At 38.6% G+C, this 12302-nt stretch overlaps 1 protein-coding gene across 1 annotated transcript in view; it reads left to right on the plus strand.

The window, feature by feature from the left end:
* Nucleotides 1–12302, plus strand: part of DOCK11 (dedicator of cytokinesis 11) — a 509230-nt gene that overhangs the window by 67675 nt on the left and 429253 nt on the right. Inside the window, 4 exon segments of the mRNA XM_045164356.1 lie at nt 5402–5536; nt 7945–8122; nt 8526–8605; nt 10088–10171. Of these exon segments, the coding sequence (XP_045020291.1) occupies nt 5402–5536; nt 7945–8122; nt 8526–8605; nt 10088–10171 (477 nt within the window).

Here is a 12302-nt window from a genome sequence, read left to right on the forward strand (position 1 = left end):
GCTAACTCTGTTTTGTTCTTCTGGGTGGTCTGGGTGAGCCACTGGTCAGGATTCATGCTTCTCACTGAGTAAAGTGGGGAATTTTCAGCTGTGTTCACCATCTAGGAAACATAATAAAATGGGGGAAGAGGAAGAAAAATATGGGCATTACAGAGAGACACCCTTCTATTGTATGAAACCACTGGAGAATCTGCACTGGGGAATGAATTATTCATTCATTCCTCATTCATTTTGCAAAATTTTATTGCGTTCCAGGCACTGTCACAGGTACTAGGGCTATAGCCGTGGATGAGATGTGGAGCTTAATCGTCTTAAAAGAGACAGCCAATAGATACATAGATGAATAAGATATATTTGAATAGTGGTGATTCTATGAAAAAGATAAAATAAGATGCTGCCACGAGGGCAGGTAGTCACAGAAAGCCTTTCAGAGGAGGTAAGAGTCAAGCAAAGACCTGAAAGAAGCTGTGGATATGTGGGGGAAGAGACTTTCAGGCCAAGGGGACATAAAGCGTAAAGGTCCTAAGGACACTTTTTTGTTTGAGGAACAGCAGGTAAGCCAGTGTAGCTGCATGATTAGAAATAAAGTCCATGAGGTAACCCAAGGCCAGAGCATGCACATCATCCCAGGCTATAGGGAGGATTTCAGGTCTTATTCTAATCTCAATGGGAAGCCATTGGAAGGTTTGGGCAGGATTCTTTGTCATTGTCCTATGATTGTGATCCTAGTTCTGCCATCGCCTTGCCCATGTGAACTTGAGTGAGTTCTTAGTCTCTTAGTTTGCTGTTAGATAACATGTGGATAAAGACGCTAATCCCCAAGTGACATTAAAAAAATTAGCTCCTGGTTACAAAGAACTTGAGCCCATCAGATGAAAGGTATGATATAGAGTAATTACCACTGTTCTATATAGTCATTATTTTAACAGCTGTCTTCTTTTCAAAATGGAAAAAAATAACAAGGTAAACTTGTACCCTAAATAACAATATTAAAAAAATGTCATGTTTCTGGGACTTCCTTGTTGATCCAGTGGCTAAGACTCTGCTTTCCCAATGCAGGGAGTCTGGGTTCAGTCCCTGGTCAGGGAACTAGATCTCACATGCTGCACCTAAGAGTTCATATGCCATTAACTAAAGATCCTGTATCCTGCAACCAAGACCTGGCACAGCCAAATAAATAAGTATATTTTGTGCTCAGATGCTCAGTCATGTTCAGCTCTTTGCAACCCAGTGGACTATAGCCTGCCAGGCTCCTCTGTCCATGGGATTCTCCCAGCATGAATACTGGAGTGGTTTTCCATTACCTCCTCTGGGGGATCTTCCTGACCGAGAGATCGAACTGAGTTTTTTATGTCTCCTGCATTGGCAGGTGGATTCCTTACCACTAGCACCACCTGGGGAACCCCACATTTATATGAATTTATAAAGTCATGTTTCTGATTTCCCTTTTGATTCCATATGAGAGATTTAACTTATTTGCATAGTACATCATGTGAAATGCCGGGCTGGATAAAGCACAAGATGGGATCAAGATTGCTGGGAGAAATATCAATAACCTCAGATATGCAAATGATACCACCCTAATGGCAGAAAGCGAAGAGGAACTGAAGAGCCTCTTGATGAAAATGAAAGAGGAGAGTGAAAAAGCTGGCTTAAAATTCAACATTCAAAAACTGAAGAGTGTGTCATCTGGTCCCATCACTTTGTGGCAAATAGATGGGGAAACAATGGAAACAGTGATAGACTTTATTTTCTTGGGCTCCAAAATCACTACAGATGGTGACTGCAGTCATGATGCTTGCTCCTTGGAAGAAAAGCTATGACATATCTAGACAGCACAGAGACATTACTTTGCTGACAAAGGTCTGTCTAGTCAAAGATATGCTTTTTCCAGTAGTCATGTATGGATATGAGAGTTGGACCATAAAGAAAGCTGAGTGCTGAAGAATTGATGATTTTGAACTGTGGTGTTGGAGAAGACTCTTGAGAGTCCCTTGGACTGCAAGAGATCAAACCAGTCAATCCTAAAGGAAATCAGTCCTGAATATTCATCGGAAGGACTGATGCCGAAGCTAAAGCTCCACAACTTTGGCCACCTGATGCGGAGAACTGAGTCATTGGTAAAGACCCTGATACTGGGCAAGATTGAAGGCTGGAGAAGGGGATGACAGAGGATGAGATGGTTGGATGGTATCACCAAATCAAAGGAAATGAGTTTGAGCAAGCTCCGGGGGTTGGTGGTGGACAGGGAAGCTTGGCATGCTGCAGTCCATGAGGTCGCAGAGTTGGACATGACTGTGTGACTGAACTGAACTGAGAGATTTAAGATATTCCTTTCTTCTTTGAAAAGTATCTTAAAAGCTTCCCAGAAGTTGAAACCCAACATATATCATAAAATATTTGAATGAGAAGATATCTTAGAGATCTTATGGATCTGTTGTGGGGACAGTCTGATGTCTATAGAAATGACCTTAAGAAACTTCTTTACTGTGCAGACTGTATGCTTTGAGCCTGTGTAGGAAATCACTTGGGGATTGTGGCCCCCAGCTGGGAAGGCAGGTGTGTTATTTGTTCATTTCTAATAAAGTTATATGTAGATAATGAAAAAAAAGGAGGTTACAGATCATGTAGTCTGATCCCATCACTTTACAACTGAGGAAATGGAGAGAAGGCAAGTCGTGAGGACAGTTGCCCTGCTGGGGAGCAGGAGCGCTGGGTGAGACTCAAGATCTGTGATTCCAGGCATCTGCTCTCTTCCCAGATCTGCAAGCTACATTCCTACCTCAGTGTCACATTTAGACAGAATTGCAGTGTTACAGGAAGTGATTGACTGTCTTTTCAGATCCCTTTCCATCTCTATTGTAATGACCGTGCCTTGCTAATATTGGAAGTGCCGCCTGCCATGAAGCGTCTTTGCTTGGTGAGGCAGCTGTACATGAAGCAAATTCTGCAGCTATAATTTGACTCTGTGCCACAGCTGATTTGCTCTGTATCTTTATTTCCTCTGGTGCTGGTTAAGGACTCTGCCAGTGGATTCTATAGACTGTACCACTGAGTCTATGAACCTTGAGTTTTAGAGTTGATCATGGTTCAGATTCTAATCTGGTTGTAATTTTTTATGTTAAGGTTTGCCTGGAAAATTTATTTCTATTTTTATCATACATAGTTTTTGTGATAACTTTTAAGAAGTGGTATTCTGTTCATTTGAAATTAGCTCATTGTGTCATTTTAGGTCTTCTGGTTCCATCAATTTAATAACAAATATGAACCATTGTCATAAAAATAAGCAATATATATACACAGACACATATATAATGACCTTTATGATTAACTTTTTCCTTGTATATGGATCTAGATTTCTTCAGTTATGGTTGCAGTAAACTTAAATGTGGGTAAAATGAGATCACACAGAGACACACACACATACTTTCTATACCTTTGTAGTATAGTAATATTTACTTGATTGGCATCCAAACTGGTATTTTTCTGCTTGAACTTCTTTCTACTGATTCCATATAGCCCACACAGTCCCTCTCTCAAATATGCTATAAGCATTTACCAGTCTAACCTGTTATGGTGTTCCTCATACTGGTATATTTTTGTCATTCATTCCAAAATCAATGGTATTTGAACAAGTCAAAAATAACTACAAGCATATGATTTCTTTTTTACTGGTTTTCCTCAAAGGAAATGCCCTTTAACATATTTTTATATTTTGCCTACTCATGCCATAGAGAAATAAATTGTTGATATTTTGGATACTTTGCCAGAAGTTAAGTAGTTTTCAAGAATAATCTTGCCAAATACTACTCTTTCCTTAATTAAAGTTCTTAAAATAGTCAGAGATCATACTGGATGGTCATATGGGTTATTGAAAACAGCAGGCTTAACTCTGAAAACTGACTTCTGTAAGACAAGATGCATAGGAATGCATTTCTTCAATAGGATCATCAAGAGGCTATTTCCTAGTCTGTCTCCCCATTCCCACCCTGAAATCATTTTAGATCTCTTGTCCTGGGGAATTTTACTATAACAAATGCTAGACATATCTTGCAGTCTGTGGCTGTATCAGAGAGCTCTGAATCTCCCTTTCCCACCTCCTTCAGCAGGTCCAAGACTCTTTTTAAGGGAGAATAGAGGGGCAGCGTCTGAGTCTTTGTGACCCCATGGACTGCAGACCACCAGGCTCCTCTGTCCATGGGGATTCTCCAGGCAAGAACACTGGAGTGGATTGCCATGCCCTCCTCTAGAGGATCTTCCCAACCCAGGGATCGAACCCAGTTCTCCAGCATTGCAGGCAGATGTTTACCAACTGAGCCACCAGGGAAGCCCAAGAAGACTGGAGTGGTCTTCCCAATCTAGTAATCAAACTGGGGTCCCCTGCGCTGCAGGTAAATTCTTAGCCAACTGAGCTACCAAGGAAGCCCAGAGGGGCTTCCCAGGTGGTGCTAGTGATAAAGAACCTGCCTGCCAATGCAGCAGATGTAAGAGATGTGGGTTTGATCCCTGGGTCGGGAAGATCCCCTGGAGGAAGCACAGCAACCCACTCCAGTATTCTTGCCTGGAGAAATCCCATGGGCAGAGGAGCCTGGAGAGCTACAGTCCAGAAGGTCACAAAGAGTTGGACACAACTGAAGCGACTGAGCATGCACACATGCAGAGGGACAGAATAAATGCATCAGGCTGTCTTCCAGCTCTTCTCCAATTCCTGTGGATTTCACCGTGAGTTGTAGCAAGGGAACTCCTTAACTGTTAATCCCTAATTTCAAATGGATGGGCTAATCCCATTGGGCCTTTTAACGCACTTCTCAGCCTACAGGGCTTTCAGCAGCAACCTGTAGCAAGTGGTGGTGCTCAGTGTTTCCCTGTGAGTACTTTCTAAGCTGGACTCTCAGGAATAGGGACCCTGGAGCAGCATAAGTGAGTGCAGTAAGGTCTGCAGGTGAGATATAAGTACATGATACAGGGTGTGTGTGTGTGTGTGTGTGTGTGTGTGTGTATATTACATATATATATATATATAATGTATATATGTGTGTGTATGTATACATACACATACAACTTGGATTTGTAGTGATGTGAATGAAATAATAAGAATCCAGTTATGGTTTGCAATTAAACAGGAAAAGGATGCTGTAATGAAATGGATAGTGATTCATATACATAAATGCTTTATAAACTATAAAGAGTTAAAATTTCTCCAAATATTTGGCTGAGAGTTAAACCACTTGACTTCAAGCTCTCCATCTTAAGAAAGTGAAGATCATGCTGATTCCTAATGACTTCTCCAAGTTGTCTGCAAATTATCCGGATATAATGTCTGTGGCAAACCCATCAAGGTGTTTTGTTCAGATGCCATGTATATGTAACAAATGTGTCATTGTTGGTTTTTCCCCCATAGGTGTTCAAGAGACGGTATTTTTACTTAACTCAGCTTCCTGATGGTTCGTATATTCTCAATTCCTATAAAGATGAGAAAAATTCAAAAGAATCTAAAGGTTGCATCTACTTGGATGCTTGCATCGATGTTGTTCAGGTAGGGCTCATGGAGGTAATATTTCTTTCTCTTTCTGGAAGAGGGTTGTTGATCTATTAAGAACCTCAGTATTTTTCTGCCTTGATGAATTGCCTCTCCACCCATCAAAACGTGCGTACTAGACACTCAGAATCCTCTTCAGAATCCCACTCTCCCTCTGTGCTGCCATTCAAGTGCTTTCCCGGTCCTCTGGAGTCTGCTCCAAAGTGCCTCTTGAATCCCTCACCTTCTTTCCATTCTCACTGTCTTCCTCCTGTTCTCTCTTTTAACCTCTCTTGCCTAGAGTCTTGTCTTCTGCCTTCTGATGTGTTGCCGTGTTCCACTCCATCTTCCTGAGATATAGATGGGGTCCTTCACTCGTCTGTTCAAAACCTTTTGGCTCTTGATTTGCTGTCTTGCAGAGTGAGCTCTAAAGATCCTACCAGGGCATTGCAGGCCCACGGTGATTTGACTTTTCCTACTAACCCCCCACCCCCACCCCCGGGACCCCCCTCATACATTCTGTGCTCTCATCACTCCAGGCTAAGCACTCCACAGAGTGTCACACACATGTGCCTTTCTTATATTTGTTCCTCTGCCCAGCACATACTTCCTGTTTGAACCTTATCTTTTAAGACTTGGCTCAAATGGGCCTTGTACCATGAAACATTTTTTGTTTTCTTCCTCACACTCACTCCCACTAAGTGGAACTATGCTCCAGCTCCCCTGTGCTACCACTGTGCTGAATTATTCCCATTCCTTGTTCCATTATGGAGACCATGTCATATTCATGTCCAAGCCCCTTATAATAATTAGGTAAGTTGTATATACAGTAGGGGCTTAATACATGTTTGCTGATTTGAGTCACTGAGGGGGCATGGATGTTAGGGTTAGTATGGACAGGGTGGGGAGTAGAGGACAGAGAGATGATTAAGAAGGAAGTTGATTGACCAAGCAATAGGAGCCAAGACTACAGAGCCAGCCTGGCCTGGTCGACTAGAAGGGGCACTGCGTTGATTGGGAGGCAGGAGATGTCGGTTCAACACCCCCAACCTACCTGAATCTTAGTTTACAGAAGTGTAAAGTGTGATTAATAATATCTCCTCACTTTATTAAGTGAGATTATCATTAGAAGCAAATGAAAAAACACTTTAAAATATAATATACAATGATCTATGTGAATAGAAGGTACCCTCTTTTATACATTGAATTTGCAAAAAGTTCATTTTTTTTTTTTCTGTAACATTACAGAAAACGGAACAAACTTTTTGGCCAACCCAATATATATGTGTGACAGCTTTCTTATCTTTCTGGAAAGAAGAAGGCACATACAATTCCCAGATTTTCTCAATTAGCTCTAGTACAGTTTGACCTTCCTTTACTGGGGCTCCCAGGCTCTGATTTCTCCTCTATTTATGATTCCCTCCTCCCAAATATTTTCAAATATATAAATCTTTAGGACTTGCTACAGCAGTTTAATCGTTCTTTACTATACTTTGAAGATGAGAAGGAGGGACTTTCTTGGATCCTTCCTGAATAATGACCATGCAGTGGAAAATTATTGATTCATGAGCCTTCCTTGAAATTAAGGCTGAGGTTTGGGAGCAGGGGACAGTGTGTCATTTCTTTTGTCATGACAGAGAAAGCGGTAATATAAAAGAAGGTGTCATCATGTTTGATGAAAGGAAGAGGCTTTTCTTTTCTTGTGTGCTAGGATTCAGTGTAGGCCATTTCCATCATTTTTATTGAGAACCACACTTTAATATGAACCAACTACAGTCTTCTTTTATGCTTCTTTCATACTGTGATGAAAATGAACTAGATAGCGATATTGTATTTTATGGTGTGATATAAAGCAGCTACCAGATTTATTTCAGGTCACATTTGAGCTTGTTTTTAAGGACTGCTTTTGAAAATCTATAAATATGTCAGGAAAACTTCCAGCAGGGTGCAAATAGTAAAACATTGGCTTATTTTTGTCGAGTTAGTTTGATTATTTAAATGTGAAGGATGTCAGAAGGCCTTAAATGATAATACCCACTCAACATGTAGTATTTTATATCAGCTTTGTGTTTATACTTCCGTGTTCAGTACTGGTGGTGGTTTGGTCGCTAAGTCGTGTCCGACTCTCATGACCCCATGGACTGCAGCCCACCAGGCTCCTCTGTCCATGGGATTCTCCAGGTAAGAATACTGGAGTGGGTTGCCATTTCCTTCTCCAGTGCTCAATACTAAGGGGAATAAAAAAGATGTTTGACATGGTCTTTACATTGTCTTGGAATTTCTATTCCTTGTTGAAAGAAGCAATTCTTTCATGAAAGTATTGACATACATGTGTGCTGAGCTGAGGTAAAAATAAACTAATGAAATCTAATATTAAAAGGGTAACTAAACTAACTGAACACATACCTCTTTTTTTTTCCCTCCAGTGCCCCAAAATGCGCCGTCATGCTTTTGAACTCAAGATGCTAGATAAGTATAGCCATTATCTGGCTGCTGAAACTGAGCAGGAAATGGAGGAATGGTTGATAACTTTGAAAAAGATTATTCAGATCAATACCGACAGTTTAGTGCAAGAGAAAAAGGAGACGGTGGAAATATCACAAGGTCAGAATTTTTTTAATAATTCGTTATTGAGGTAAAGCCCTTGTGTTTAATCCATGGGAATGTCCTTTGTGTAGGGTGAATATAGAACTCTTAATCGTGAGGGTTGACCTACTTCTTCATTAAAAGTGACTGTGGAGGTTGATAGGTTTTTCTTTTTTTTAAAGAGTTGATGCTCCATTGGCTCTGACATATGATATATAACCAGACTGAAAACAGATAGGGGATTCATGGCAGATTTTCAAAAGTCCATTAAAGTTTTCCCAGTGCTTTCATAATCAAAATTCTTTGTAATAAATCTAGTAGGAGAGATTGGGGTGGGAGAGAGAGATAGTTAGGATATTCTTCTTAGGTGATTGTTAATGGTCTGCATGGTTTAGAACATCTGCTTTTAATGAATTTTCAGATGATGAACCTAGCAGCCAAGGAAAAGCCGAGAACATCATGGCCAGTTTGGAAAGGAGCATGCATCCGGAACTGATGAAGGTACACCTTTGTTATCGCAACTTACCTTCAAGTGAGACAGTGTTAATCCTGCATATTAAGGCTGTAATGCTGGATTCCATTTGACAATGTCATTTCTAAGTTAAAAATCACAACAAATTAGTGAAACAGGTAGAGATTACAAAAGACAAGTACACTGCTCAAGTTGGACCTGCTCAGTACCAACTAACAGTTTGGAAAGTGTTATTTTTTTTTCCCTAGGTTCCAAGAAATGCTACTAGATTCTAATGAATATTAATTTTATCTGCTATTTCTTATTAAGTGTATTGTTCTGGTTTAGTCGCTATGTCATATCGGACTTTTTTAGGACCCCATGGACTGTAGCCCACCAGCCTCCTACTGTCCATGGGATTTCCCAGGGAAGAATACTGGAGGGGGTTGCTATTTCCTTCTCCACATTCAGTTTAATTACTATATGTCATTCATACACTAAATATTATTCATTCAAGGAGCTATTGATGCAGATTGAACATTATATTCAGTCTAATGGTTTGTATATGTTAATTTCATATGAAAATCAGAGTCTGTCTGTATGTGAATGCCTATCTATATGTATATGAATAATTTTATCAGATAAGGATTTTGGTTAACAGACATCATTTGTGTTGATTACTCTGTTCTTTGGTGTTTGAAATGAGCCAGCTTTGAAAGTGTAGAGGTGATTATCGTGTCTGTCTTACTAGGTTACATATTTTATTCTGTGGACTCTATACTAGATTAGGAGGTTATACCCTATTTCTCCATTTAAATCCTTGCCAAACCTATTTATATTTTTACTTTATTCCTCCTCCTGAGCTATTAACTTATACAGATTTAGATGTTACTTTTTTCTGTTTTAAATTTACCATTCTCTTAAGCTTCAATGTTAATATATTTTCAAAAATTTTGAAACACACTCATGATCCCCTGTAGATTTTAATGTGTTCCCTTTGAGTCTTTGTTATTTCAGACCATAGAGCCCATTATGTTTTTTTCCTAAAGTGATAGAATCAGAATTGTATATAATATACATATATATATATATAAAACATATATACTCATGGATTTATATATATATATATATTATATATATCATGGATGAGTAGCACCATGGATTAGTTCTCTTGTTAATTATCTTTTATATCACAAGTCTCTTGTATTTCTTTTTTGTACTATGGGTTGAATAATATTCTTGGTCTTAAAAAAGTGTATAGAAAGTGTAAATACTTGATTAATAGCACAGGTTGATGACTGTAACTCTGCACAGCAAGCATTCTTTATCCACCTTAAGTACTTGGAAGTAGAGAAGAGTGTATATTTGAAGCTGTGTCAAGTTGCTAGTTTCTCATAAACTAGATCATTAAATGGCATTTAATACTGTTTTGAAGGAAATGAAGTAATGATCAACACGTGTATATGTGTGTGTGTGTGTGTGTGTATATATATATATATATATATATATATATATGTCTGTTTCAATTTTAGTATGGAAGAGAAACTGAACAACTAAACAAGCTCAGTAGAGGAGATGGAAGACAGAATCTCTTTTCTTTTGATTCAGAAGTTCAGGTATTAATGATATATTGCTTTAAATAATTGTTGCTTATTCAGATAAACAGTGTCTGAAATGTTTAAATCACTGATTTTTGAACTACTGGGCATATATTTATTGCTTTATATTTTTTTGTCTTGGTTTCTTTGAATAGGTAGCTTAATAACTAATTTCACTAGGAGGGCTGAAAATATACAAATAGTTTGGAACTGTATATATGTGTGTGTATATATATATTCCTCTCAATTCTTTATATTGTTTTCACTTCATCTTACTCTTCAAAGTCAATAAATTAAAGAATCTTTAACAATGGTTTCAGTGCTTTTAACACATTAAATACAATTGTGATCCAGTATCAGTGAAAATGTATAGTATAAGGAATACCACGTCATATGAGACATGTTTATTTTCCATTTTTGATGTAGGCCTGTAGAACTGGGATAATTTTCATGCCTGGTTTAATCTCACTTCAGAGGGAAAGCGATCCAGGAAAGTGCAAATTTACATGCACATGTGTATTTTAGTCTCTTTCACGAGAGTGAGGCACTTTTAGTACTAAGATACTACTAAATATGTAGTTAATATTTAGTTCCATGATTCTCTTTACCTTTTATTTTTTAATTTATATTTTATATTTGTGTATAGTTGATTAACAATGTTGTGTTAGTTTCAGGTGTACAACAGAGTGATTCAGTTATACATATACATGTATCTATTCTTTTTCATATTTTCTTCTGATTTAGGTAATTCCATGATATTTTCCAATTAAATTACCAATTTTTAAAAATGGTAAACTTCTACCATGTCTAAATGTTACAGATATTTTTCTTAATAGAAAATACTTCACATGAAAATAAAATACTTGAGGGAAGATGAATCTTTTGGTTTTCTTTTCAGTTTTTCTACATATTGTTGTTCAGTTGTTAAGTACTCTCTGACACTTTGCAACCCCATGGACTGCAGCAAGTCAGGCTCATCTGTCCTCCACTGTCTCCCAGAGTTTGAGCAAATTCATGTCCATTCTAGCCATCTCATCTTCCGCCACCCCCTTCTCCTTTTGCCTTCAATCTTTCCTAGCATCAGGGTTTTTTTTCCAATGAGTTGGCTCTTTGTGTCAGGTGGCCAAAGTATTGTAGCTTCAGCTGCAGCATCAGTCCTTCCAATGAATATTCTGGATTGATTTCCTTTAGGATTGACTGGTTTCATCTCCTTGCTGTCCAAGGTACTCTCAAGAGTCTTCTCCAGCACCACAATTCAAAAGCATCAATTTTTCTGCACTTAGCTTTCTTTATGGTCCAGCTTTTTCCATCTGTACACAACTACTGGAAAAACCATAGGTTTGACTATACAGACCTTTGTCAGTAAAGTAATGTCTCAGCATTTCACATTCTTTTGTTGACTATGAGGGTTACTCCATTTCTTCTAAAGGATTCTTGCCCACAGTAGTAGATATAATGGCCATCTGAGTTAAATCACCCATTCCCGTCCATTTTAGTTCATTGATTCCTAAAATGTTGATGTTCACTCTTGCCATCCTCTTTCTGCTTGACCACCTCCAATTTACCTTGATTTTCTATTCAATATTGTTCTTTATAGCATTGGACTTTACTTTCACCACCAGACATATCCAGAGCTGAGTGTTGTTTCCATTTTGGCCCAGCCTCTTCATTCTTTCTGGAGCTATTAGTAATTGCCCTCTGCTCTTCCCCAATAGCATATTGGACAGCTTCTGATCTGGGGGGCTCATCTTCTGGTTTCATATGTTTTTGCCTTTTACTACCATTCATGGAGTTCTCATGGCAAGAATACTGGAGTGGGTTGCCATTCTTCCTCTAGTAGACCACATTTTGTCAGAACTCTTCACCCTGTCCTGTTTGTCTTGGTTGGTCCTACATGGCATGGCTCATAGATTCACAGAGTTACGCAAGCCTCTTTGCCATGACAAGGCTGTGATCCATGAAGGGGTTTTCTCTATGGAATTTTAAAATAGTATGCATTATATAAGCATTATAGTTTTTTTTTTCTCAGTGAATATGTAGCAATAAAATATAAAATAATTTTGGGAAGATAGATTGTGTTTCTTTTGCTTCAGACATTTTTATAACTAAAATTCTTTTAGTCTGAAATGGAAAAAGTATGTAGTCTATC

This window comes from Bubalus bubalis, chromosome X (genome assembly GCF_019923935.1).
Source record: "Bubalus bubalis isolate 160015118507 breed Murrah chromosome X, NDDB_SH_1, whole genome shotgun sequence".
NCBI lineage: Eukaryota > Metazoa > Chordata > Mammalia > Artiodactyla > Bovidae > Bubalus > Bubalus bubalis.